This window comes from Halteromyces radiatus (genome assembly GCF_025201355.1).
Source record: "Halteromyces radiatus strain CBS 162.75 chromosome Unknown BX664scaffold_12, whole genome shotgun sequence".
Lineage (NCBI taxonomy): Eukaryota > Fungi > Mucoromycota > Mucoromycetes > Mucorales > Cunninghamellaceae > Halteromyces > Halteromyces radiatus.
Window position 1 is genome coordinate 360,885 of NW_026251698.1, and position 22,323 is coordinate 383,207.

General features: G+C 32.6%; 9 protein-coding genes across 9 annotated transcripts; 6 read left to right on the forward strand and 3 right to left on the reverse strand.

Moving 5' to 3' along the window:
* Nucleotides 1-909: 909 nt before the first annotated feature.
* Nucleotides 910-2,092, forward strand: BX664DRAFT_270689 (uncharacterized protein; the record flags this gene model as incomplete). The annotated part of the gene is made up of 2 exons (XM_051541111.1): nt 910-952; nt 1,119-2,092. 2 exons carry the CDS (start codon nt 910-912, stop codon nt 2,090-2,092), a joined length of 1,017 nt encoding a protein of 338 aa, XP_051395872.1.
* Nucleotides 2,093-2,872: 780 nt separating this feature from the next.
* Nucleotides 2,873-4,959, reverse strand: BX664DRAFT_270729 (uncharacterized protein; the record flags this gene model as incomplete). Its single annotated transcript, XM_051541112.1, has 6 exons — nt 2,873-2,940; nt 3,014-3,609; nt 3,695-3,872; nt 3,926-4,241; nt 4,317-4,742; nt 4,810-4,959. The coding sequence occupies 6 exons, from the start codon at nt 4,957-4,959 to the stop codon at nt 2,873-2,875; spliced, it is 1,734 nt and encodes a 577-aa protein (XP_051395873.1).
* Nucleotides 4,960-5,931: 972 nt separating this feature from the next.
* Nucleotides 5,932-6,825, forward strand: BX664DRAFT_287765 (Mss4-like protein). The gene is made up of 4 exons (XM_051541764.1): nt 5,932-5,994; nt 6,074-6,099; nt 6,176-6,220; nt 6,331-6,825. Exons 1-4 carry the CDS (start codon nt 5,967-5,969, stop codon nt 6,769-6,771), a joined length of 540 nt encoding a protein of 179 aa, XP_051395874.1. The 5' UTR covers nt 5,932-5,966; the 3' UTR covers nt 6,772-6,825.
* A 650-nt stretch (nt 6,826-7,475) lies between these two features.
* On the reverse strand, nt 7,476-9,761 carry BX664DRAFT_369650 (uncharacterized protein; the record flags this gene model as incomplete). Its single annotated transcript, XM_051548619.1, has 11 exons — nt 7,476-7,788; nt 7,857-8,013; nt 8,109-8,292; nt 8,352-8,507; nt 8,572-8,746; nt 8,831-8,974; nt 9,051-9,246; nt 9,361-9,395; nt 9,468-9,528; nt 9,593-9,666; nt 9,721-9,761. 11 exons carry the CDS (start codon nt 9,759-9,761, stop codon nt 7,476-7,478), a joined length of 1,536 nt encoding a protein of 511 aa, XP_051395875.1.
* A 355-nt stretch (nt 9,762-10,116) lies between these two features.
* BX664DRAFT_344162 (uncharacterized protein) lies at nt 10,117-12,628 on the forward strand. The gene is made up of 4 exons (XM_051547428.1): nt 10,117-10,312; nt 10,405-10,983; nt 11,108-11,273; nt 11,346-12,628. The coding sequence occupies exons 1-4, from the start codon at nt 10,208-10,210 to the stop codon at nt 12,425-12,427; spliced, it is 1,932 nt and encodes a 643-aa protein (XP_051395876.1). The 5' UTR covers nt 10,117-10,207; the 3' UTR covers nt 12,428-12,628.
* A 291-nt stretch (nt 12,629-12,919) lies between these two features.
* BX664DRAFT_362803 (putative flavoprotein) lies at nt 12,920-15,088 on the forward strand. The gene is made up of 10 exons (XM_051548337.1): nt 12,920-12,989; nt 13,063-13,127; nt 13,187-13,234; nt 13,298-13,354; nt 13,410-13,611; nt 13,693-13,836; nt 13,903-14,215; nt 14,278-14,648; nt 14,726-14,900; nt 14,960-15,088. The coding sequence occupies exons 1-10, from the start codon at nt 12,940-12,942 to the stop codon at nt 15,038-15,040; spliced, it is 1,506 nt and encodes a 501-aa protein (XP_051395877.1). The 5' UTR covers nt 12,920-12,939; the 3' UTR covers nt 15,041-15,088.
* A 308-nt stretch (nt 15,089-15,396) lies between these two features.
* BX664DRAFT_344165 (monooxygenase) lies at nt 15,397-17,732 on the forward strand. Its single transcript, XM_051547429.1, has 11 exons — nt 15,397-15,470; nt 15,530-15,699; nt 15,772-15,970; nt 16,041-16,184; nt 16,240-16,414; nt 16,499-16,838; nt 16,909-17,017; nt 17,114-17,118; nt 17,186-17,228; nt 17,287-17,455; nt 17,544-17,732. Exons 1-11 carry the CDS (start codon nt 15,433-15,435, stop codon nt 17,631-17,633), a joined length of 1,482 nt encoding a protein of 493 aa, XP_051395878.1. The 5' UTR covers nt 15,397-15,432; the 3' UTR covers nt 17,634-17,732.
* Nucleotides 17,733-19,306, reverse strand: BX664DRAFT_344168 (uncharacterized protein). Its single transcript, XM_051547430.1, has 6 exons — nt 19,240-19,306; nt 19,039-19,169; nt 18,843-18,962; nt 18,665-18,762; nt 18,486-18,606; nt 17,733-18,424 (listed from the first exon to the last, which is right to left on the reverse strand). Exons 1-6 carry the CDS (start codon nt 19,259-19,261, stop codon nt 17,756-17,758), a joined length of 1,161 nt encoding a protein of 386 aa, XP_051395879.1. The 5' UTR covers nt 19,262-19,306; the 3' UTR covers nt 17,733-17,755.
* Nucleotides 19,307-19,748: 442 nt separating this feature from the next.
* On the forward strand, nt 19,749-22,013 carry BX664DRAFT_304431 (uncharacterized protein; the record flags this gene model as incomplete). Its single annotated transcript, XM_051542516.1, has 4 exons — nt 19,749-20,055; nt 20,572-20,940; nt 21,016-21,363; nt 21,457-22,013. The coding sequence occupies 4 exons, from the start codon at nt 19,749-19,751 to the stop codon at nt 22,011-22,013; spliced, it is 1,581 nt and encodes a 526-aa protein (XP_051395880.1).
* Between the last annotated feature and the right edge of the window lie 310 nt (nt 22,014-22,323).

Here is a 22,323-nt window from a genome sequence, read left to right on the forward strand (position 1 = left end):
TCATCAGTATTAGTAGTACTAGTTGTTGTTGTTCCAGTAATATCGAAACGAGGAGGTCTTAATGGTGAAGACACTTTTGGTGAACAAGTTATATCACTATTCATATAGTGAATTATATATAATATGTATATGTAAATATATAATAGTAAGGTGAATGTACACAAATAAAGAAAAGAAAAAAAGGAAAAGAAGAGAAAAGAAAGGATTTGATCTGTTGGTACGAAGAAAGAAAGAAAAAAAAAATTGTATTAGGCGCGCTCATTGAAAAAAAAAAAAAAAAGCGATGAACAAAAAGGGATAAATAGTTCCAAAAAGAGTGTTACCATATAATCAGCTATTAAAATATATATATATATATAACAATAACAAACATATGCTTAGTAGAAATAGAATATATTATTTTATTTTATTCATAAGATCCGTTAATACACATTTTCAGCTGATTTCCAAAAAAAAAAAAAAAAAAATTCATTGATTGGTGGTACATACTCACATATATAAATAATCGTGGCATTTGAATTTTGATTTCCTCTTTTCTCTTTTTCTTTCTTTCTCTCTCTCTCTCTCGCTCTCACACCAACCTTATAAGCTTAAAACTTTTTTTTTAATTCTCCTTTCCTTTTTCTTTCTTTTTTTTTTTATTCTACTTTTTTTTTTTATATTCCTATTATGACTTTTTCTGAAAACGATCAAGAAGAATCGTTTATGCGTTTCCCACCTAATAGACGATCCAATACTACGAATACCTTCACAAAGAAACGAAATTCACCGTCTTCACCACCATCACTTGCAGAAATGGAAGTCAACCAAACGAATTCAAATGAATTTTCCTGGCCTATTCTATTAGCTATTGTCCCTACTCTTGGTACCTTTTTTGCTGGTAGTGCCGAAATATGGAGTGATTTTGTAATGATTTTATTGATTCTATATTATGTTTATAAATGGATGACAGGTAATTATATAATATATATATATATATATATATATATATAATGAAAAGGAAAAATAATTATAATAAAAAAATAAAATAAAAATAAAACGAAAAAGGGTGACAAACAACAAACAAAACAATACTAATCATCTGATATTACTTTTTCTTTTGATTTTCTTTATTTTAGTACCATGGTCTTATTACGAAAGTGCAAGAAGTCGACGTTTGATTCATTTCCACGCCACGTATCACAATAACAACAACAACAATAATAATAATAAAAATACATCCAATATGGAAGATGGAAAGAAAGGCAAAGCATCACCTTCGTCTAGTTGGTTAAGACAAGAACAAATGGCAACTGAACTCCGACGACATGAATTGATGGGGTTGATATGGGTCTTGGCTTCACCTGCAGTAGCTGGATATACTTTACAATATAGTCGATATTTCCTTAGTGATTATGAACGATATATGAGTTCATTCAACGTGGCTGTTTTTGTTCTTGCTGCTTCATTGAAACCTCTCTCTCATGTCATGCTTCTTTTACGTGAAAGAACAATGTATCTACAAAGTGAAATCCAAGTGAATGAAACTCAGGTACAACAATTACAAAAGAAATTGGATATTATGGAAGATGAACTATATTCTTTACGACAAGCTTTTGCCACCAAAAAGGATTTGGGTCAAGTCACTGATGGTCTTAGTCCTACTATTCAACAACTCACAAAAGCTGTTCGTCGATTCGAAAAGAAGGAACATCTCTTACGCTCTTGGTCCGAAGACAAATTTACTATGATTGATGAAAAAGTACGAGAATTTGATCAATTTATATGTTACAAGATTGATCAAGATCAAAGAATGGCCAAGAATTCTACTATTGCTACTTTAGTATTATTACCTCTCAATATTACTGTGTGGATCGCCAAAAGTATGACAGGTCTGCTTCCCGTTCCACGTGCCTTGCTTGGTGCTGCTCCTGTTAGTAATTCATCATCGTCTGCTTCCTTTGAATTACCTTCCAATGATCACAAGCCTTTGACCCATCGGTCCTCCTCTTCTTCTTCTTTACGTGCTCGCTCATCTACTGGAAAACATTTGACTCATCCCGATATATTATCTTGCCCCACCACACCCGATCCTCCCACCGTTGTCTATTGATTTTATTATTACTTACTCTTTTTATCATTATTATCACCTGAAGATTTTTTATTATTATTATTCCCATATTCTCCCATTTTTTCATTTCCTTTTGTTATTTATTATGTCTCATTATCATTCCCTTCTCATCATACTCTTTTCCTTTTAAAAAAACAAAAAAAAAACGATATCCCCTTCTTTCTTATTCGATTTATCTATCATCTTTTGTCACATTCTTATTCATTATCTATCCTATTCATCTTATGCAATAAATAAAAAAACAATCATCCTTTTATTATTATTATTATTATTATGGTGTCTATAGATAACGTAACTTTTTTTTCGATATATGTCACACATTGTTTAATTAAAAATCAGAACTAACAATACAAAAAGAATAACAATCAACATGTGTCAATAAGGGAAAAAAAAAAGCTCATATGAAATCCCTAACACTATGTGTAACGAATAGGTTCTGTTTCAAATATATATCTATAAAAAGGGCCCTTATCTAACTATTTGTGTTTGGATGTTTGACAGACCAAATAAGACCACTCATCAAAAAGAAGGATGTTCATAGACATGTGCTGGCAGATGCTGTCTCTTCTATTGATTATCTTTTTCTCCCAATATTTTTCCTTACACGTGAAAAAAAAAAAAAAAACTCAGGGTGACCCGCGTATGTGGAACATTGTAATCCGATCAACAATAGGAACAATCATCAAAACTATAAGATTTAAGGTATGTCATTTTACTGGAGAATAAATATTTTTAAAGTAAACAAATATCATAAATTCTAATCTAATCCACCTTGATACTTGAGAAGATCTTTTGTAAAAAGATGAGACAAGCAAGATAACCAATGGAGCCTATTTTTTTTAAAAAAAAAAAAAAAAAAAGGAATGAAAGTAAGCGATAAATCGATTATATATATATCCTTACCAGTCATCACCATCAATAAAATACTAATGATGGTTGAATAACCAAAATAAAGTAAAGTACTTGTCAAACTTGTGATAGCCAATTTGTTGAAATAGTAATAAACCGAATATAAAAACACATAAAAACCTGCAGCACCAGAAGTTAAGAATGCCCGCCACGACCAATGATAGTCTTCATTGCAAAGATGGAAATAACACATAAGAATAGTCACTTGAGAACAGGTCAAGGCAAGTACCAAAAATACTAAAAAGAGGAAGCCAATACCATAATAAATCCGATGGAACCAAATGCTGTTCATGATAAAGTAGAGTTCAATGAAGATGGCACCAAAAGGTAAGGTACCTCCCATCAAAATGGATGGCCAACTACGTAAGTAAGTAGGTTGATCAGGTACTTGACGAGGAATTTGATTAGTACGTACAGGATGTTCAATACGAGGTTTCCGGAAACCAAAATAAGACCCAGCTATACTCAAAGGTAAAGCAATCACTGCCCAAATCCCCAAGATAGCAAGCATAGTACCAAATGGAACAGCTCCAGATGAATGAGATCCAACTAACAAAAAGTTCAAAACAAATAATGATCCAAAGATAACTCTATAAAAAAAAGATCAGTCTTATCTTCACAAATCCATTGATTTTCTTTCAGTCTTTTTTTTTTTTTTTTGTTTTTCTAAATTACCCAGGGAAAAAGGTAGCAGTCAATAACATGTTTGTCTTCCAAGATTCACCACCATTCATCTTATATAGACGAGCAGAGATAAAACCAGCAATACCACTATAGACCATAAACAAAACCACCATAACGGTTGCTAAAGCACCACGATTAGAAGGAGATAGAAAACCAAGGACAGCAAATACTATAAGGAATATCATCAGTATGAATGAAGTATATATATATATATATTATTACCTAGAGTAGATGCAGCCATAGCCACCAATTGAGCACCATTACCAACAATGACTGATAACCACATGGATCGTACAGGAGGTCGGAAAACATCACCATGAACCAATTTCCATCCATAATCTTCTTGAACATCTTCTTGTACTTCCACAGCATTGTAACGACTAATATCCTTATGTAAAGCTCTAATCAAGATCATGGCCACCATACCAGTCAAAAACAGAACAATCACAATGGAATTAACCAAAGAGAACCAATGAATAGATGGATCCAAAATATGAAGATAATTATCCCAACGAGTAGCCCAAGCAGTATCTGATTCCTAAAAAAAAGAAAAAAAAAAACGTTATTATTTTTGTTTTTTTTTTTTTTTTTTTTTGTTTTTTTGTGCTCTTACAATCCATGTTACGGTGTATGTATATATCACTTTATCACTACCATCGGCCTTGAGATAATAGGGTTTATCACCTTGTAAGCACATAGGTTTGTTATCTTTCATTTTGTGATCTTTGCTAGAGGCAAGTACTTCCACTCCTACAACGCGATTCATACCATGAGGACGAGGATGATACTTGATATAAATGTCATAATGATTGTTCAATGCTACTTGTTCTTGGGCATCCCCTAATGGTACACCAATACTTTGATAAGTTTCTTTGGTACGTTCATCCATAATCTCATGAGCAGCTGGTAATCCATCAATCACCCAGTTCATAGCATAATCATCAGCAATACATTGGTTGATAAATAAAGCATCGTTTTTGGGAATAGGATTTTCTACTTGACATAAAAGTTCACAACCATTGTCTGTATTCACTTTCATCTTGAGCTATTAAAAAAAAAGAGTTAGTTGATTGTTCATTATTATTTATTTATTTATTTATTTTTACATTGAAAGCTGAAGTAAAAATACGATCACCAAAAAGAATACTACCCAAAGATTCAGGTTGTTGTTTAGGTCCACCAGGAGGTGAACAAAAATGGAAACGTTCATCATAATAATCGTAAGACATGATAGATTTGACTTGTTGAGACGACATGGGTGAAAGTGAGTTGACATAAAGTGGAACACTATCACCATCAGCATAATCTATAGGAGCTACTCCTGGTAAGTAGAATCCACTTACCAATTGTGTAGTAGCAGCTACAAGTAAAAGTAAAGACCCATTCCTTAGTTGTGGAAACATAATAATAAAAAAAAAAAAAAAAAAAAAAAAAAAAAAAGGAACTTTTTAGAAAAGAAAAGAAAAAAGAGGAAAAAGAAGTAGGGGCGCGAATGAGGATCTTCCACCAAAAAAATATATGAAAAATGATTCTCCGTCTTCCACACTAAAATGTTATAAAAAAATTGACTGAAAAAAAAAGGTATGTAAAGGCGGATTCATCTTCTATTTCATAACGATTTCTTCTTCTTTTTTTAACTCTAATCATCAATTTTTTTTTTTTTTGTATTTTATACGAGTAAGTGTGCGTAAGTGTGAACGTATGTGCGGCAACATATGATTGGCTTGTATCCCACAAGATGCTAGATAGATAGTCCGCGGGAATTTAATAATTTTGAACATCTTTTTGTTGTTATGCAAAGGAAATGATATATTATTATTATTATTATTATTATTATTATTATATTATTATTATTATTATTATTATTTTATTGGTATATTTTAATAAAAATCATTCATATAAAATGATTTGGATTTTGATGACAATGTTATAAAATAAAAAAAGAAATAGGATCATCCAAGTTAAAATGAATATAAATAAATTGATCTGCAAACTAGGTTTTTCATTCGATATGGAATATGAATCACATATATGTACTTGAATGAATAGAGTGATGAACATTAGTGATGGGTTTTGTTTAACTTTACCATTAGTTTTCATGCAAAAGGGAAGAATAAAAAAGATATTTGACCCAGGGTCCGTCCGAACACGGCTCGATTATCTGGGTTTAAAATGGTCAAACACGTCTTGATACAAAAGTTCATTTTTTGATTTCTCTTGTTCTTCTTTCCATCCATCCATCCATACACCTTTTTTAATCAACATGCTTTTGTACACTGATATCATCTCTGGTAATCATTGAAAATACACTAAAACATATTTAATAATGATGGATGACTCATTCCTTTCTTTTTTTTTCTGGATGATTAGGCGACGAATTGTTCTCTGATGCCTACGTAAGTAGAATGAGAGATAACAGGAACTATCATTTTACTAAACATGTTTTTTTTTTTTTTTCATCGTTCTTTATAGCCCATCAAAGTAATCGATGACATTGCTTTCGAAGTTGACTGTGCGGTAAAGTCAAAGTATACCCTTTTTATTATTATTATTATTATTATTATTATTATTTTCATATAGAATGGAATGACTGAAAAAGTAGATATGGGGGGTTTTTTTTTTAATAGATGATCACCATTTCTGAAGGTGAAGTCGATATTGGTGCCAACCCTTCTGCCGAAGGTGGTGATGACGAAGGAGCTGATTCTAGCTCTCAAACTGTCAACAACGTCGTCTACTCTTTCCGTTTGACCGAAACCTCTTTCGACAAGAAGTCTTACATGTCCTATATCAAGGGTTATATGAAGGCTATCAAGGCTAAGCTCCAAGAATCCGATCCTTCGCGTGTTCCCACTTTCGAAGCCAAGGCCGCCACTTTGGTCAAGAAGATCTTGGGTAACTTCAAAGATTATGAATTCTACATTGGTGAAAGCATGGATCCCGAAGGTATGGTCGCTTTGTTGAACTACCGTGAAGATGGTATCACTCCTTACTTCACCTTCTTCAAGGATGGTCTTAAGGAAGTGAAGCTTGTAAGTATTTATTTGAATAGTTGTGATAATACCTGATGTACTTATTCTATTGTGTCTATTTTTGTAGTAAATTACATGCGTGTCACTTTCTCGACTGGATTTGATTACATTAGTTTTGATTTTTACCTTTGTTAGTAGTATGACAATAGTATAGTCTATCTCTTATTTTTTTTTTTTTTTAAAGAAAAAGAATGTGAAAATAAAGTTTACTTTTGTGTGTGTTTGCTTCATCGTAGTGATGACGGATGTTGATTGTTTTCTTCTATTTAAAGTGAAACGTCAAATAAAAGTCGATGATTTTATCACGGGTACGTTATGTTGGCTGGATCCGAATCATATTAGTATATGTGTGGGGAAAGATGACACTTCTGATTGGATTATTCGATAGGAAGTTGAACAGGTTAGCGGAAGTCAATGTGTCTCACTAGATGTACTTCAACAGAAGAGTTGACCCTACTACCAAATCGAATATATTTTCATTTTCTGTATACCCATCTAGATACTGAAAGTTTCATATTTCACTCATCATTGACATACTTGATTCCAAAAAAAAAAAAAAAAATGTGATAGATTGTTTATTGATTAAAAGTGAAAATGACAAGCAGACTTTAAAGATACATTATTGTCAATAAGCATAAAAAAAAAAGATTATCACTACTACTACCACTACTGCTAATACTATTCCTAAAAGACTACGGCTACTAATCAGACCAATACCAAAAGGTTTATTACCAAAATCATTATAACTTCGTTTTGCCTATTTCACCAGAATATTCCACAGGTGGTAAAGCCTTTCGATAATAATTGAAGCTTGTGTCGAAACCTGTATTCTTCAATTCACGCCAGAAGGACATGACTGTTCCACTCCAAAGAGAGTAAATATTACCATCTATACTTTTGTAGAAAGACCTGCATCCAGATTGCCACACTGAATCCTTGAAACTGGCCACAAGTCTTGTCGAGTATACCTTTTGTGCACTTCTAGTAGGGTCCATTGCATCCAATCGATGATCCATCATATACTTTATCATTTTGATACCATATTCCACTTGACTATTTTTTTTTAAAAAAAAAATGAGTATGACCAGCATAGCATCACATAAAAAGAAAAATTGCTTTACCTTTCAATAATGCCAATAGCCGAGTTATGACCTAAACCAGTACCAGGACCAAAAAGAATAAACATATTAGGGAAATCATTCACTAGAGTCGATTTGAATGTTCTTGGTGGATGATTTCTCCAATAACTAGTCAAATCCATATTATTCCTTCCATAGACTATAATTGATCATAAAACAGAGAGATATAAAAAGAATATAAGTTTTTGTATGATTCCTTTTTAATTTTTTTTTAAATTTTTTTTTTTTTGTTACGTTTGATATTTCCACCAAATTTCCCAATTTCGAAACCAGTAGCCAAAACAAGAATATCCAATTCATAAGCTTGACCATCCTTAGTATAAATGGTATTTCCTTGAATATTACCAATAGGAGAAGTGACGACGTTCACATTGGATTTGGCCATTGTTTGAAGATAATCATCAGAACGAACAATTCTCTATTGGAATCATATTAAAATCATATATCGAGTCCTTTTTTTTTTAATTCTAAGTTTACCTTACAACCAGGTGCATAATTTGGAGTCATGATAGGAATAAGATCAGGTCTCCCAGCTTTTGTTAAGGTTTCGGCAGTAATGCGTCTGAAATAACGTAGACCTAATTTTGCAAGAATACCATTGTTATCACGGAAACCATAGTAAAACCATTCATGCTATATGTTATAAAAAAAAAGATCAATATTTTTTTTTTATTTTTATTAAACCATTTTCACTTACACCAAGGAACAAATACCATCTGTATAGACGCATGATAAAGGGAAAATACCGAAAGATGAATTGTACTAATTTGGAATAATTGAATTGAGCTTTTGGGAATATCCATGGAGGAGTACGTTGAAATACGACTAAATTGGTAGCAATCTTTTGTAATTCAGGAGTCAATTGAATAGCACTACATATATATTAAAAAAGAAAAAAGTTTTAATACTATTGAATTTCGTTTTTGATTCTATTTTTTTTTTTTTTTTTTTTTTACCTTGCACCAGTACCAACGATACCAATACGTTTGTTGGAATAATCAATAGTAGGATCCCATTTAGCACTATGAACAGTTGGACCTTCAAACTTTGTAAATTGTTTTGGTATTTTTGGTATTCTAAGAGAACCTAAACCAGCAAAACTTTAAATAATAATAATAAGTTATCATATATATATATATATATATATATATATATATATATTGAAAGTGAAATTACACAATATCAAAATATTTTGTTTCAGGAGGGTCTTCTTTATGTCGATATTCCACTTTCCATTGTAGTAAGTCTTCACACCAAGTTGCAGAGATGACTTCTGTATTGAGTTTGATTTGACTACGAAGTCGATATTTATCTACTACACGTACTAAATATTCATGAATTTCTGCTTGAGGACTATATTTTTGAGACCATTCTAAAAAAAAAAAAAAAAAAAAAAGAAAAGATATTAGAGACGAATTTATATCTTTTTTATATATGGATATGATTCAAATTCCGATGGTGATTTGGTTCCTGGAGACTTTTTTACCTGAATTAAGTTCAAAACTAAAAGAATACAAATGACTATTGAAAATAATAATAATAATAATAATAAGTATGAATAATGATGAAAGCAAATAGAATGAAAAATCTTACACAGGAATATCACAAGCACATCCAGGATAAGTATTAACATGCCATGTTCCTCCAACATTATCTATATAAAATATTATTATTTTAATGATGATGATTTTTCTTTTCTTTTTTTTTTTTTTTTTTACCAGAAAGTTCAAATACAGTAGCTCTAATTCCCAATTCTTGTTTAACACGAATAGCAGCACATAAACCACTAAATCTATAAATCATAATATATTAATAATCATTCATAATTATTCTTTATTTTATTTACCCTGATCCAATAATGGCTACAGTTTTCTTTTCTCTTGACATTTTGTTGTTTATAAAAATAAAAGAAAGAGAGAATAAAAAAAAAAAGACAAGTTTTTTGATGGCAAACATTTAATTATTCAATAATGGGTTACACAGACTTGAATTCGGGAAAAGTAGATTTTGAAGATGTCTTATTCGGCATAAAAGTAAAATACCATTAGTAGTTAATATTCTCTTTTCTTTGATCAAGTCAAAGATATAATTTAATCTAAATGGTTCAAATTTGACTTGTGGAAATCAAGACAAAATTCTTGGATTCAAACCAATCAAATAAAATAAATGAATTTATCTTATTGGCTTAAAAAATTCTATAGAAAAAAAAATATATTAAGCCGTTTGATTTCCCGCCCTTTTTTTTTTTTTCTTTTTTCTTTCATACCCTAATTACTTTTGTTAGACGTCTGTCATCTTGGTTCTCTCTTGGTTTTCTTTTTTTTTTTCTGGAAATGTCTTCTAATCCCAACCAATCCAATGTCAACCAACCTACAAACCAAGCTAACAATCGTAACCGTATCCGGGGTCCTACTTCGGCCTTAACAAGTTTTTTACGTGTACGTATTTTTTTTTTTTTTATTTTTAGATGCAATGATAAGAATTAGAATTGATCATTATTTTTTTTTTCTTTATATTATCAAAAAAATAGGAACATGGTATTCAAGTAGAAAACCGTAGTCGAGCTCAAATGGCAGAACGAAGACGACAACAAAGAGAAAGAGAACAACAAGCTCAAGAAGAAAACGCCACGAATGATTCCGCAGCAAGTTCTTCTTCCCCCGTTACTACTACTACTACTGAAACAACTGAAAGTATTCTTTATACACCAAGAAGAAGGACTAGAAATGCTAAAGAAAAAGCGATTATTGAAATTGCTAATGAGAACAAGAAATCCAAAGGCAAGAAAAAACGACCAGCCGACGATGACTCTGATTATAGTGATGATAGTGATTTTGTTGAACCTGGACCTTCTTCACGCGCCACTCCTGGAAGAATTCGTGTCTTATTTTGTTCCAAATGCAAATGCCGATTTGTTCGTCCTCGATCCGATCCATCTGAAGAAACTTTATGTCCTGATTGTCTCTCTGGAAATTTATCAAAGGGAAAACAGCCAGCAAAGAAAAGACGTGTGATCTCTCATACATCTGGTGGAAATAAAAAACCTTGGTTTATGATGGGTGTCCAATCTACTCCTGTTGTCAATTCACTTCAAGATATTTGTATCAATGTAAAGTTGTCCTTTCTTTTTCTTTTTTCTTTTTTTTTTTTTTTTTTTTTTTTTGTAAAATGGGATCATCATCAAAATATCATTCTAATACTTTCTGACTTTTTTTTTTAATTTTTATATTTAGATTATTACAGATCATATCAGTGATGTAGAAGCACTTGGCGATCTTAGTTTTATTAATATGGACAAAATTGCCAAAATCATTTGTCGAAATCGATTATTGACAAATCATACTGCACGACTCTTTATGCAACCTTTTATTAGAGAATTACGTCTTTATGATTGTACTAGTAAGTAACAAAAAAAAAAAGATGAAAGAAGAAAATCACACTAATTCATCAAAATATATTTATTTTTCTTAGATTTGGATGTAGATGGATTGAAAAATGTTGCTCACTTTTGTCCCAATCTACGCACTTTACGTCTCTATTACTGTGGACGAATGACGAATGACGTACTTGAACTCTATGGCAGTCATCTACAGCAATTGACTTCACTCGCATTATCTGGATGTCATCTTATTACTGAACAACAATGGATCAAGTTTTTCAAAACAATTGGTAGTCGACTACATTCATTCAGCCTACGACATAGCAATCGATTCCAAAAGGATAGTTTCAAAGCATTAGTGACTCATTGCAACAAATTACAACATCTACGACTTTCTCGCATTGTGACACTAGATGATGATTGGTTGGAGATGCTTGCGGAAAGTGGTATTAACACATTGGAAAGTTTAGAATTGTCATGGCCTTCTACTGAACCTAATCGACCCTACAAATTGACAGATACACCTCTTATCAAAGTCCTTTCTATTAATGGCAAAACTCTCAAGGAACTTACGCTACGTGGTTGTACGGATATGACGGATAAAATGTTAGTGGACGGTATCTTAGCTCATTGTTCTCAATTGGAAAAGTTAGAATTGGATGGTAGCGACAAGATGACTTCAGATGGGTTCAAGACCTTATTCTCGGAAGAATGGAAAGTGGGACCTTTGGCATATCATCATCAACCTAGAATGGGATTACGACATGTGACGATTGCTCGATGTACACAGTTTGATGATGATGCATTGAAACACTTACTAGCACATTCAGGAAAATCTCTGCTTCATTTGGATATTCACAGTTTGCACAAATTATCAGTCTCTGCCTTGGAAAGCATTGCTGGGGAAAACACGGATGATGACAACAACAATGCATACTCTACAACGAAGAAAACAAAATCTCCTCCAACTAGTTCTTTGGCTTGTACCTCTTTGACGTATTTGGATACTAGCTTTGTACGTTCTATGGATGATTATGTTCTAACCAAATTGATTCGATCATGCCAATCTCTCCAACATATTAAGGTGTGGGGTTGTAATCAGGTAACTTTTACTTTACATAACTCTTTTTTTTTATTTATTGATTTATATATTAACATTCTTATTTTATCATAGATTACTGATCTTGTCAAAGCACCTCCACAATTGATGGTTGAAGGTCGTGAATTCATTTAATGTCATTTGTTATTTTTATCATATTATATTATCTTTGCATATTATCACTTTACATATTATCTCAATGAATTAGCTAAATGAGGAAAAAAAAATCTTATTTTTAGTTAGTTCTATATATTGCATATTATACAATAAACAAACTCTTTTTTATTTCGTAAATAATTATTGTCTTTTTACAGAATATGGAAGAAGAGAATCAATGCTGACCAATAAATAATAAATCTTTGTTAAAATTTGGAATAAAAAAGATGATGTACGGGAAAACGTGGGAAATATCATGAGTTCATTTCAAAAACAATGACAACGAAAAGGATGATCCCAAATAGGCATTGAATCTGTAGTCCTTTCCCCCTGATTCTTTTTTCTTCTCTCTATTTATTTACCCGCCTTCTTTTTTTTTTTTTTTCTCTCTTTCTTTCTTTCCTTCTTTCCCTTTATCTTTTTTTTTTTTTATGGTTTATCCTGTACAAGAAGACTTGACTGCACTTGTGATTGGCGCGGGGTTTGTAGCAAGAAATAAAATAGATAGAAAGAATACTAACTCTTGACACTATTTTTTTTTTTTTTTTGAATAGATTCAGTGGCATTTGCTCAGCAATTCAACTTTATAAACAACTAGGCATAGTTGCTGATATTATTGGTAAAAAGTTCATTATAAACTTGACGAAAAATATTAACCTTATGTCTTTTATTTTATAGAACAAGCGTCCGAAATAGGTGGTACTTGGCACGCAAATACTTATCCTGGTAAAAATATTTTATAGTATGACATATATATAAAAACTAATCTATTGACATGTATATAATTAGGTTGTGCTTGTGATATTCCTTCTCATTTATATAGTTTTAGTTTTGAACTCAATCCAAGTAAGTTAAAAAAAGGTATTGTTGTCAATAAAAAAAGTCTCATTTTTTTTTGTAGATTGGACGGAACACTATGCAAGTCAAAGTGAAATCTATGCTTATTTACGTCAAGTAGCTAGAAAATATGATTTATACAAGAACACAAAGTTGAATACTAGTGTTTTGAAGGCTGAATGGTGTCAAGATCGATCTCAATGGAAAGTGGATTATTGTCATCAAGATACTCCTGATCAAATCCAATCCAAATACTATCATTTTTTGTAAGTTAAAAAAAAAAAAAAAAAAAAAAAGAAAGAAAGAAAGTAAGGTTTTTATTGGAATTGATGATATGTCATATATAGATTCAGCGGTGTTGGTGGATTACGGATTCCAAAAATACCAGATCAATTGAAAGGATTTACAGGACCAACAATGCATACAGCCCTTTGGGATGATACCGTTGAATTAGAAAATAAACGTGTGGCTCTTGTTGGAAATGGTGCTAGGTAAATCATATTCGTATGATTTTTTTTTTTTTAGAAAAGTATTCATGCCTCTTTTTTTTTGGATAGTGCTGTTCAAGTCATGCCGTATTTACAGAAAAAAGCAACTCGTCTTTATAATTTTCAACGAACTCCTGGATGGATTGCACCTCGGTCTCAATTCAAATACAGCAAATTACTCATGACATGCCTTCGTTATATTCCTTTTCTGATGCGGTTCTATCGATGGTTCTTGTATTTGATTCGTGAATTTCGTATTTTTAATTTCAAATATCCTCGTTCTTCTTTTGCCAAAAGAGTCAGACGGTTATTTACTCATTCTATTACGAAACGATTGACAGACGTCGGTAGACCTGATCTCATTCCTCTTCTACTTCCTAATGTAAGGCAAAAAAAAAAAAAAAAAAGGAGCAAGAATATACTAACGAATTTCATTTATTATAGTATGCTGTTGGATGTAAACGTATTTGTCAATCTGAAGATTACTATGAATACATTGCCAAAGACAACGTGACAGTAGTGGGATCAGCAGTGGAAAAAGTGGATGGAAACACATTATGGGTAACAACTAGTAATGGAGTACAACAATCTTATGAGGTGGATGTCCTTGTACTGGCAACTGGATTCAATGTGCATGATCAATTTGGTCATCTGGATATCATTGGTAGAAATGGTATTTCTTTGAAAACACTTTGGAAACAAGACTCTCCCAAGACATACAAGACAGTGACAATGCATGGTTATCCCAACTTTTTCATGATGCTTGGTCCTGGTACTGGTCTAGGTCATAATACTGTAGTGGCAATGATTGAATCGTAAAGTCTTTTAAATGATTTATCCTGATCAATAATTAATTAATTATTATTATTATTATTTTGATATATATATATAGTCAAGTCAATTTTGCGATCGATTGTATCAAGAAAATGTTACGTTATCATTTAGATTATATTGAACCTAAACAAGATGCTCAAGAAAAATTCACTTTGAATCTTCACAATAATCTCAAATCAACAGTATGGCTTTCTGGTGGTTGTCATTCTTGGTATCAAGATGGGAAAGGAGGTGTAAGTGGAATGAATGCTTTTATTTATTTTAATCCATCTAACTATCAATTTGATTATAGTCTTCATCTCTTTGGTCTGGTACAGTGACCTCATTTTGGTGGACATTACGAAATACTAGTATAGATGATTTTATATTGTAGTGCCTTATTTTATAATAAATAATTTTTTTTTTATTTATTTCAAAAAAACATACAGAGGGATCATCACGGCATAATTCATTTATCCGAGATTTGTCCTATAGTGAGGTTGCATTGGATAGTTCATAAAGAAAATAATAATAATGATGATGATATTTTTGTTTCAAAAAAAAAAAAAAAAGTCGGCATTAGTCAGGACAATTCTCTCACTCATATTCCCATTGATGAAATAAAGTTAGTGATCCGCCTGTAATAGTTGACATGAAAGTTTTTCTTCTGAAAAAGGGAATCGGTCTTTTGATTTTTCGAGTACTCTTAAATAAGTGGAGTAGATCTTTTTCTTCTTATTCTTCTTTTCTTTTCTTTTCTTTTTTTTTTTTTTGTATAATCACAACATGTCTTCTTCACTTAGTGTTGCTATTATTGGTTCAGGGTACTAAAACAAAACAAAAAAAAGATATGACTTTATTTTCTGATGATTATTTTTTATAGGTTCAGTGGTATTGCTGCAGCTGTTCAAGTACAGAAACAACTTGGTATTAAGGCTACCATTTTTGAATCATCTGATGATATTGGAGGCACTTGGAAACATAATTTTTATCCTGGTTGTGCTTGTGATGTTCCTTCTCATTTGTATAGTTTATCTTTTGCACCTAATCCAGGTAAGGTTACATCAAATAGGACTATAAAAAAAAATATTAACTGATCTTTTTTATAATAATTATTATTCTTAGATTGGTCACATCGATTCTCTCCTCAAGCTGAAATTCTAGAATACATGCGTGGAGTGGCAAAACAATTCAACTTGTACGACCAAACCATCTTCAATACTGAGGTGGTACGTGCCAATTGGATACAAGAAAGAAAACAGTGGGAACTGTCATTAAGAGAAGTAGGTTCTTCTAATGTTCAAATCTCTTATTTTGATGTTGTGTAAGTTTACATATGATTTTACTTTTTTTTATATATATTCATTTCTTTTTTTTTCTTTTTTGAATGATAGTTTTGCTGGATTGGGACCTCTTCGTATTCCAAGATACCCTGAAGAATTCAAATCATTTGAAGGCAAGATCATTCATACGGCCTTTTGGGATAATTCTGTGGATCTCACCGATAAACGAGTTGCTGTGATTGGAAGTGGTGCAAGGTAATGAATGATGATAAAACATTTGATTTTATTGATCTTTTTATCATTTTAATAGTGCTGTACAATTGATTCCCAAAATCCAACCCATTGTATCTCAATTAACATCTTATCAACGTAATCCAACATGGTGTCTTGTGAGAGGACAATACAAATATTCTCGTCTTACCAAATTCCTTTTCAGATGGGTCCCTTTTTTAATGAAGTTTTATCGATACACCATCTTTCTTGGAGTAAGTAAAAAAAAAAAAAAAAAAAAAAAGTAAAAAAAAAGAAAAAATAAACAGGAAAAAAGGGACTCATGATTTCAAAAAAAGTTGGAATTGTTTTATCTCAATTTTAGACTTTTCAATACATTTGTCGGCAGAGCGATTCGAAAAGCAGCCATCAATGAAATGACAAAACGATTGACCGACAAAGGAAGACCCGATCTGGTGGAGAAGTTGATTCCGGACTATGAACTTGGATGTCTTCGTATCACTCCTTCTGAAACTTATTTAGAAGCCTTGGCAGAGAAAAACGTCGTGGTGGAAAGATCAGGTATTGCTTCTGTTCAAGGTCGTACCATTACTACTAAAGATGGAAATGAATTCGAATGTGATGTGTTGATTTTGGCCACTGGGTATGATGCTCAAGGTTACCTTGGAAATTTGGAAGGTAAAAAAATATATATATATATATATATATATTCTTTTTAGACATTGATTTTTTTATTCTTATTCAATAGTCAATGGTCGAGATGGTAAAAACTTGAATAAACTTTGGGAAGAAAATTATACCGCCACATATAAATCAATTGCTATTCATGGATTTCCAAATTTCTTCATGTTACTTGGGTAAGTTAATTTGTTATCTTTGATGATCATATGAGACTGATTTTTTTTTTTTTTTTTTTTTTTTTTTTGGTGATGACCCACTTTATATGAAAATAGTCCAGGTAAGACAAAAAAAAAAAAGATGATATAATCTTGAAAAAAGAAATGCTAAATTGTATACTTTTGTAGCCTCACTTCTTGGTCATAATTCAGTGGTAGCCATGGCTGAAATGTAAGTGGATAAAATCTTATTTCATACATTAAAAACTCATTCCTTTATTTATTTTCAGTCAAATCGATGCTGCTATCCGAGGTTTGAAACAATTAGGAAAGGATGTCAAGGCAATTGAACCTACTGAAAAGGCCCAAAATGATTTTGTATCCCAATTGAAGAACACTTTAGGAAAAACTGTATGGGCTACCAAGTGTAATTCATGGTACAAGGATAGTAGAGGAGAGGTAAAAAAAAAAAAAAAAAAAAAAAAAAGTGAGCTATTTATTGTCTTAATAATAACTATTTTTTTTTTCTTTTTTTCTCTTGGTTTAGATTTTCTCTCTATGGTCAAGTACGGTGACATCTTTCTATTGGACTCTACGCAACAGTAATTTTAAGGATGATTTTATTCAATACAAATAGTCTTCTATATAGTTTAGTCATGATGGTTTAAAAGGTTTTTATATTTTACAATAAAGTCTACAAAAGAAACAGTATATATATTTTTAAGTAACTTTTTCTATACAAAATGATGATATATAAAATCATGGATGACTACTACTACTAATACTAATACTACTACTAGGGGCAGGGGTATGAAGCATGATTTCTACAGCACGGTTGATATTATTGTGAGCAGCCGACAAGGCATTGGTGATGGTTTCTCTTGGATGATCGGGAAACATGGAAGACAATACAATCAGATGTTCCGGTAATGGTGGTTCAATTTCACTGCTTGTTAATGGTGTTCGTCCAGTAAGTGCATCTAAATAATCCCGCATGGAAGTCGATGGTCCTGCTACCCTATTACCAGTATTTCTTCTTATTTCATTCGAGGCTATCGAGGTATCTGTATTGATAGATAGAGCGTCATCATCATCATCGCCCATACTAGTGGAAGTGGCTGACATGGTATTATCTGCTGATCGTCTACGTCTGTTATTGTCATTATTGTTGATGCCGATGCCAGTAGCTGTAGCAACAAGGCCTTCCATACCAATGGCTATGATGGGTCTTCGTATTGGTAATGCATTGTTGGACCTAGGAACTGGAGGAGTCGCTAACAAAGGTTGTAGATAACGTGAACTGAATGATTGTAATCGATCCGAGAATCGCCATTGCTTGATCCCTCCAACATCAGATCTATAAAACGCACCGGCCAATAATCCACATACACATGGTACTATAGTATTCACACCTTGAGAGATAAAGATCTAAAAAAAAAAAAAATAGTATAAGTCACTTGATCATAACCTCTCGTCCATGGATACATACCTGAAAACATAGCATATATAGAAATATCTTGTTGTTAAACGTTATGTTGAATATCCGAAAGCGATATAATCCTGGTACCATTCGATGATATTGATAAAGCATGGCAAATAATAGAGCGTACCTATGGAAACAAAAAAGAGTCTTTTAGATATGTTTACATTTCCTTTGAGTTTACGTACGGTCCACCAGGGACGTATCTAAATCCCAACTTGATGCCTGTCACCAAAGCGCCAATCTCCAGTAGAGTCGCCAAACATATGGTTACAAATACAAAAGCCTACAGTAATAAAAAAAAATATATTAAATAAAACAATTGAACGAACCATGTTTAGTGTTTAAAAAAAAAAAAAAACGTACCACATATTTCGAAGTACCAAATTGACGTTCTATAATCCGCATTGAATATATAATCATTGTACCAAAGAAGACATCTCCCGAACTGGTAAAAGGAATTTGGCAAGTGATCAGTCGCCAAAACTATATAAAAGTGAATTTAAGTATATATGTGTCTATTACGTCTTTTTTTTTTTAAAGTATATATTTTCTTGTTTACTTGATGATGGATAGTGATGTGTGGGAAAAGTTGTAATTGATAATAAGGCTTCAGCTTCAATATGGATCCCAGTATAGATAGAACACCTATTGAGACAACAAGAAGTTTGGTGACAGGCGCATTGTAAAAGCCTAATAAAAAGAAATATTTGTGAATACTATTCAGCATGTATTTTTTTTTTATCATCTAATTGTAATTTACCTGCAGGACCAGTATATGACATTGTCTTTGTCGTTTATTGACCCAGACCGAAAGAAACGAAGTGAGGGACACTCAGAAGAAGAAAAAAAAAAAAAAAAACTTTGGGAAGACAACATAAAAAGTGAGGATCCTGACTTTATACTCCGCTGATGATTCTCATAAAAAAAAAAATTGGATCACTGTAGACAATATTCATTGTAGAAATATTTTAATATATATTATGTTTATCATTGATAGTGATAAGTATATAAAAATGATATTGTTATCAATAATTGAATGGTTCCTTATCAGAGAAGATTCCACTCCAAAATAAGTAAAGCAGTAAGTTCTGTTCCTGGTATCATTAGTGTTTACCAATGGCCAATCATTGAAATTATCTTTTTACTGATTTTGGCGGAATTTGGAAAAATCTACTTGACTTCAGAGTGTGTGTGAATTCCCTTTTCTTTCTTTCTTTTTCTCATTCCCTTTATTATTATTATTATTATTGTATACATGAATAGTACATTATGGACACTCGACCAACGTTAAGCTGTCTACTTCGACCAAAACCTGAAACTCGATTATTCCAACCACAAGCCGAAGACATACTTGGTGATGAAGAACTATTAGATCTCTTTCGTATTATCAAGCAAATCATACGCCGACGTCCTGATACTGAACGCATTGCCAAGTTACTATTCTGTATTTCTTATTCTTTAGGTGATTTAGTCAAGTTTTATCGACCTGCACATGATGATACCATTATCTTTAGGGACGATCTCAACCCTGGTGCTTCTCTTGGTGCCGTTCGTGTGAATCACAGTCCAAGTTGTTGTGATCTATGCCCAACTCCTCCACCATCTCATTCGACCTCAACTACACAAAACGAAATATACACCATGGGACAACGATGGAAGGACCTAGGTAACAATGGTACAACTTATCCGAAACAACTTTCTGTTTCTTATTTGACTCGTTCTTCTCCAACAACGACTTCCAGCACTTTACCTTCTTCTGATGTACAGCAACGAACATCATCACTCACAGGACAAGCCGATGTTCTTGATAATATCACAAACACTCATCCTTTACAACATTCAACATCCAATGGGTCAACAGTACCACTGTCTTCACCAAGTGTATCACTACTGGATCATACACCACCACCATCATTACAAAACGATGTGATTATGAATTCTGATCAGACTTCTGGTGTACGACCTTATACTCAATTCAGAACATTATATTCGACGAACTTATCTTCTCATTCATCATCTTCTATTCGATTGGATGAACGACATCCTCCTGTGGAATATACCCAACAACATATCAACGATGATGTTTCCACAGTCATACCATCAGGTACCAACTCATCATCTTCACCACCATCAAAACATTTGACATACAACGAAGAATATCAACCACTCAACTCTATGCTTCATGGTCCAATGACAAGTACCCGAATCCAACCTGATCCATCTTCGAACCAAGTGATGGAACCAAGACAACGTGGATTTTATTATCAGTATGGTCGGATAGAGCGTGAACCTCCTCTCTTGCGACGATTTGCAGAACAAGGTGTTTTGACTCAAGCATCTCTCTTACGGAAACGACGGCGTCAATGTTCTGATTCGGATAATCCTTATGTGTTGACTACTTTACCTGCTCCTACCAAGAAACCAAAGATTCCTCATCGTCATGGTGAATTTGAACAACGACGTAAGTTGAAATAAATAAAAATAGTGTTTGAATTAATATCTTTTTTTTTTTTTTTTTTTTTTTTGTAATAAATAGGGGATGATATTATTCAGCGGATGCGAAGTATTACATTAGCAGATTTGGAACAAAAATCAATACGACTTGCTCCAGATATTACATTAGCCATTGAACAAGCAGAACCTCCATCATCACTCCAACTAGCTTCCATGACACCTGAAGATGCAGCTGAATTATTGGAACCAGCATTACGGATCCTTACCTTCCATTCCAATATGAAACCACATCTAGATAATGGTATGAATCAAAACGGTATTTACTACAACATTGATTATTATCGACTGTATCTAGCCTTTATTCAATTCCAAAAGGTATTTGCAACTCTATTTCCTCAAGAAGTGGTCAAGATTCGAAATCTCCCTAGAGGTGACAATAATGATGACGATGATGATGAATACGATCCTTTGGCTATTCCTTCACCACCATCCAATCATGCAGCTAGTGTCTCTGCCATGTCAGAACGAGATCGAGATCGGGATCGAAACATGAACATGAAGGCATACCGTGGTTGGTTGGAACCTCTATTGACTGAAACCAACTGGGCAGCTTTTCGACGCAATATTGTAGTAGGTGAACGTATGGTGCTATTGACCAAAGTAGTGGGGCAAGGTGTCTTGTTGATGACAAAGGAACTCAGTGGATCCAAGCTACATTTGACATTTACCAATAGCGAATGGGATGAATTCATTGGAGGACTACATCTAGGAAAATGGGATGACACGGTGACTTGGGATGAAGAAGAAGAAGAAGAAGAAGAAGATACTGGAAAATCTCGATTGGTGGAAGAATTGAAAAATAAATTTTTATCTGAATTTTGGTTCCATCCTGATGGTACTGTGGTATCACCTTCAGCACGAAAACTGGCTCAAGAAAGACGAAAACAACAAAAAGAAGATCACTCAATATCGGATGCACCCACTGCCACCTCTTCTACATCTTCCATGGATACAACTGCTGGTCAGATCACGCTATCGTCCCCAACATCACTCCCAAGAATGCATAGTTTGGACAAATAGATTGATAGATCCGATGTATATTTATTTATGATGATTTTTAATAAAAAAAAAAAAATTTCAATATATTTTATTTTATTTTTATTTTAGTGTGTGTAACTGTTTAGAGAGATGTAGAGCATTAAGTACTTCACCTTCTTTCTTTCTTTTTTTTTTTTTTTAATAGTGTTTGTCATGGATGATAAGGTGAGAAGTAGTTGATGAAAAAAAAAAAAAAAAAAAAAAAACTGTTGTAACGACCAATGACTTCTTTAGAGTAGCTTGTCTTTTTTTTTTTCTTTTTTTGACCAGAGCCTTTTAGTAGTTGCAACTC

Coding starts and splice junctions, on each gene's coding strand:
- BX664DRAFT_287765 (XM_051541764.1), top strand. CDS start 5,967: ATGCTTTTGTACACTGATATCATCTCTG. Junction 6,100..6,175: donor AATTGTTCTCTGATGCCTAC/GTAAGTAGAATG, acceptor CGTTCTTTATAG/CCCATCAAAGTAATCGATGA. Junction 6,221..6,330: donor CTTTCGAAGTTGACTGTGCG/GTAAAGTCAAAG, acceptor TTTTTTTAATAG/ATGATCACCATTTCTGAAGG.
- BX664DRAFT_344162 (XM_051547428.1), top strand. CDS start 10,208: ATGTCTTCTAATCCCAACCAATCCAATGTCAACCAACCTACAAACCAA. Junction 10,984..11,107: donor TTCAAGATATTTGTATCAAT/GTAAAGTTGTCC, acceptor TTTTATATTTAG/ATTATTACAGATCATATCAG. Junction 11,274..11,345: donor ACGTCTTTATGATTGTACTA/GTAAGTAACAAA, acceptor TATTTTTCTTAG/ATTTGGATGTAGATGGATTG.
- BX664DRAFT_362803 (XM_051548337.1), top strand. CDS start 12,940: ATGGTTTATCCTGTACAAGAAGACTTGACTGCACTTGTGATTGGCGCG. Junction 12,990..13,062: donor GCACTTGTGATTGGCGCGGG/GTTTGTAGCAAG, acceptor TTTTTTGAATAG/ATTCAGTGGCATTTGCTCAG. Junction 14,216..14,277: donor TTCCTCTTCTACTTCCTAAT/GTAAGGCAAAAA, acceptor CATTTATTATAG/TATGCTGTTGGATGTAAACG.
- BX664DRAFT_344165 (XM_051547429.1), top strand. CDS start 15,433: ATGTCTTCTTCACTTAGTGTTGCTATTATTGGTTCAGG. Junction 15,971..16,040: donor ATCTCTTATTTTGATGTTGT/GTAAGTTTACAT, acceptor TTTGAATGATAG/TTTTGCTGGATTGGGACCTC. Junction 16,839..16,908: donor TTACCTTGGAAATTTGGAAG/GTAAAAAAATAT, acceptor CTTATTCAATAG/TCAATGGTCGAGATGGTAAA.
- BX664DRAFT_344168 (XM_051547430.1), bottom strand. CDS start 19,261: ATGTCATATACTGGTCCTGCAG. Junction 18,763..18,842: donor TTGGTACTTCGAAATATGTG/GTACGTTTTTTT, acceptor TTATTACTGTAG/GCTTTTGTATTTGTAACCAT. Junction 18,607..18,664: donor AGATACGTCCCTGGTGGACC/GTACGTAAACTC, acceptor TTGTTTCCATAG/GTACGCTCTATTATTTGCCA.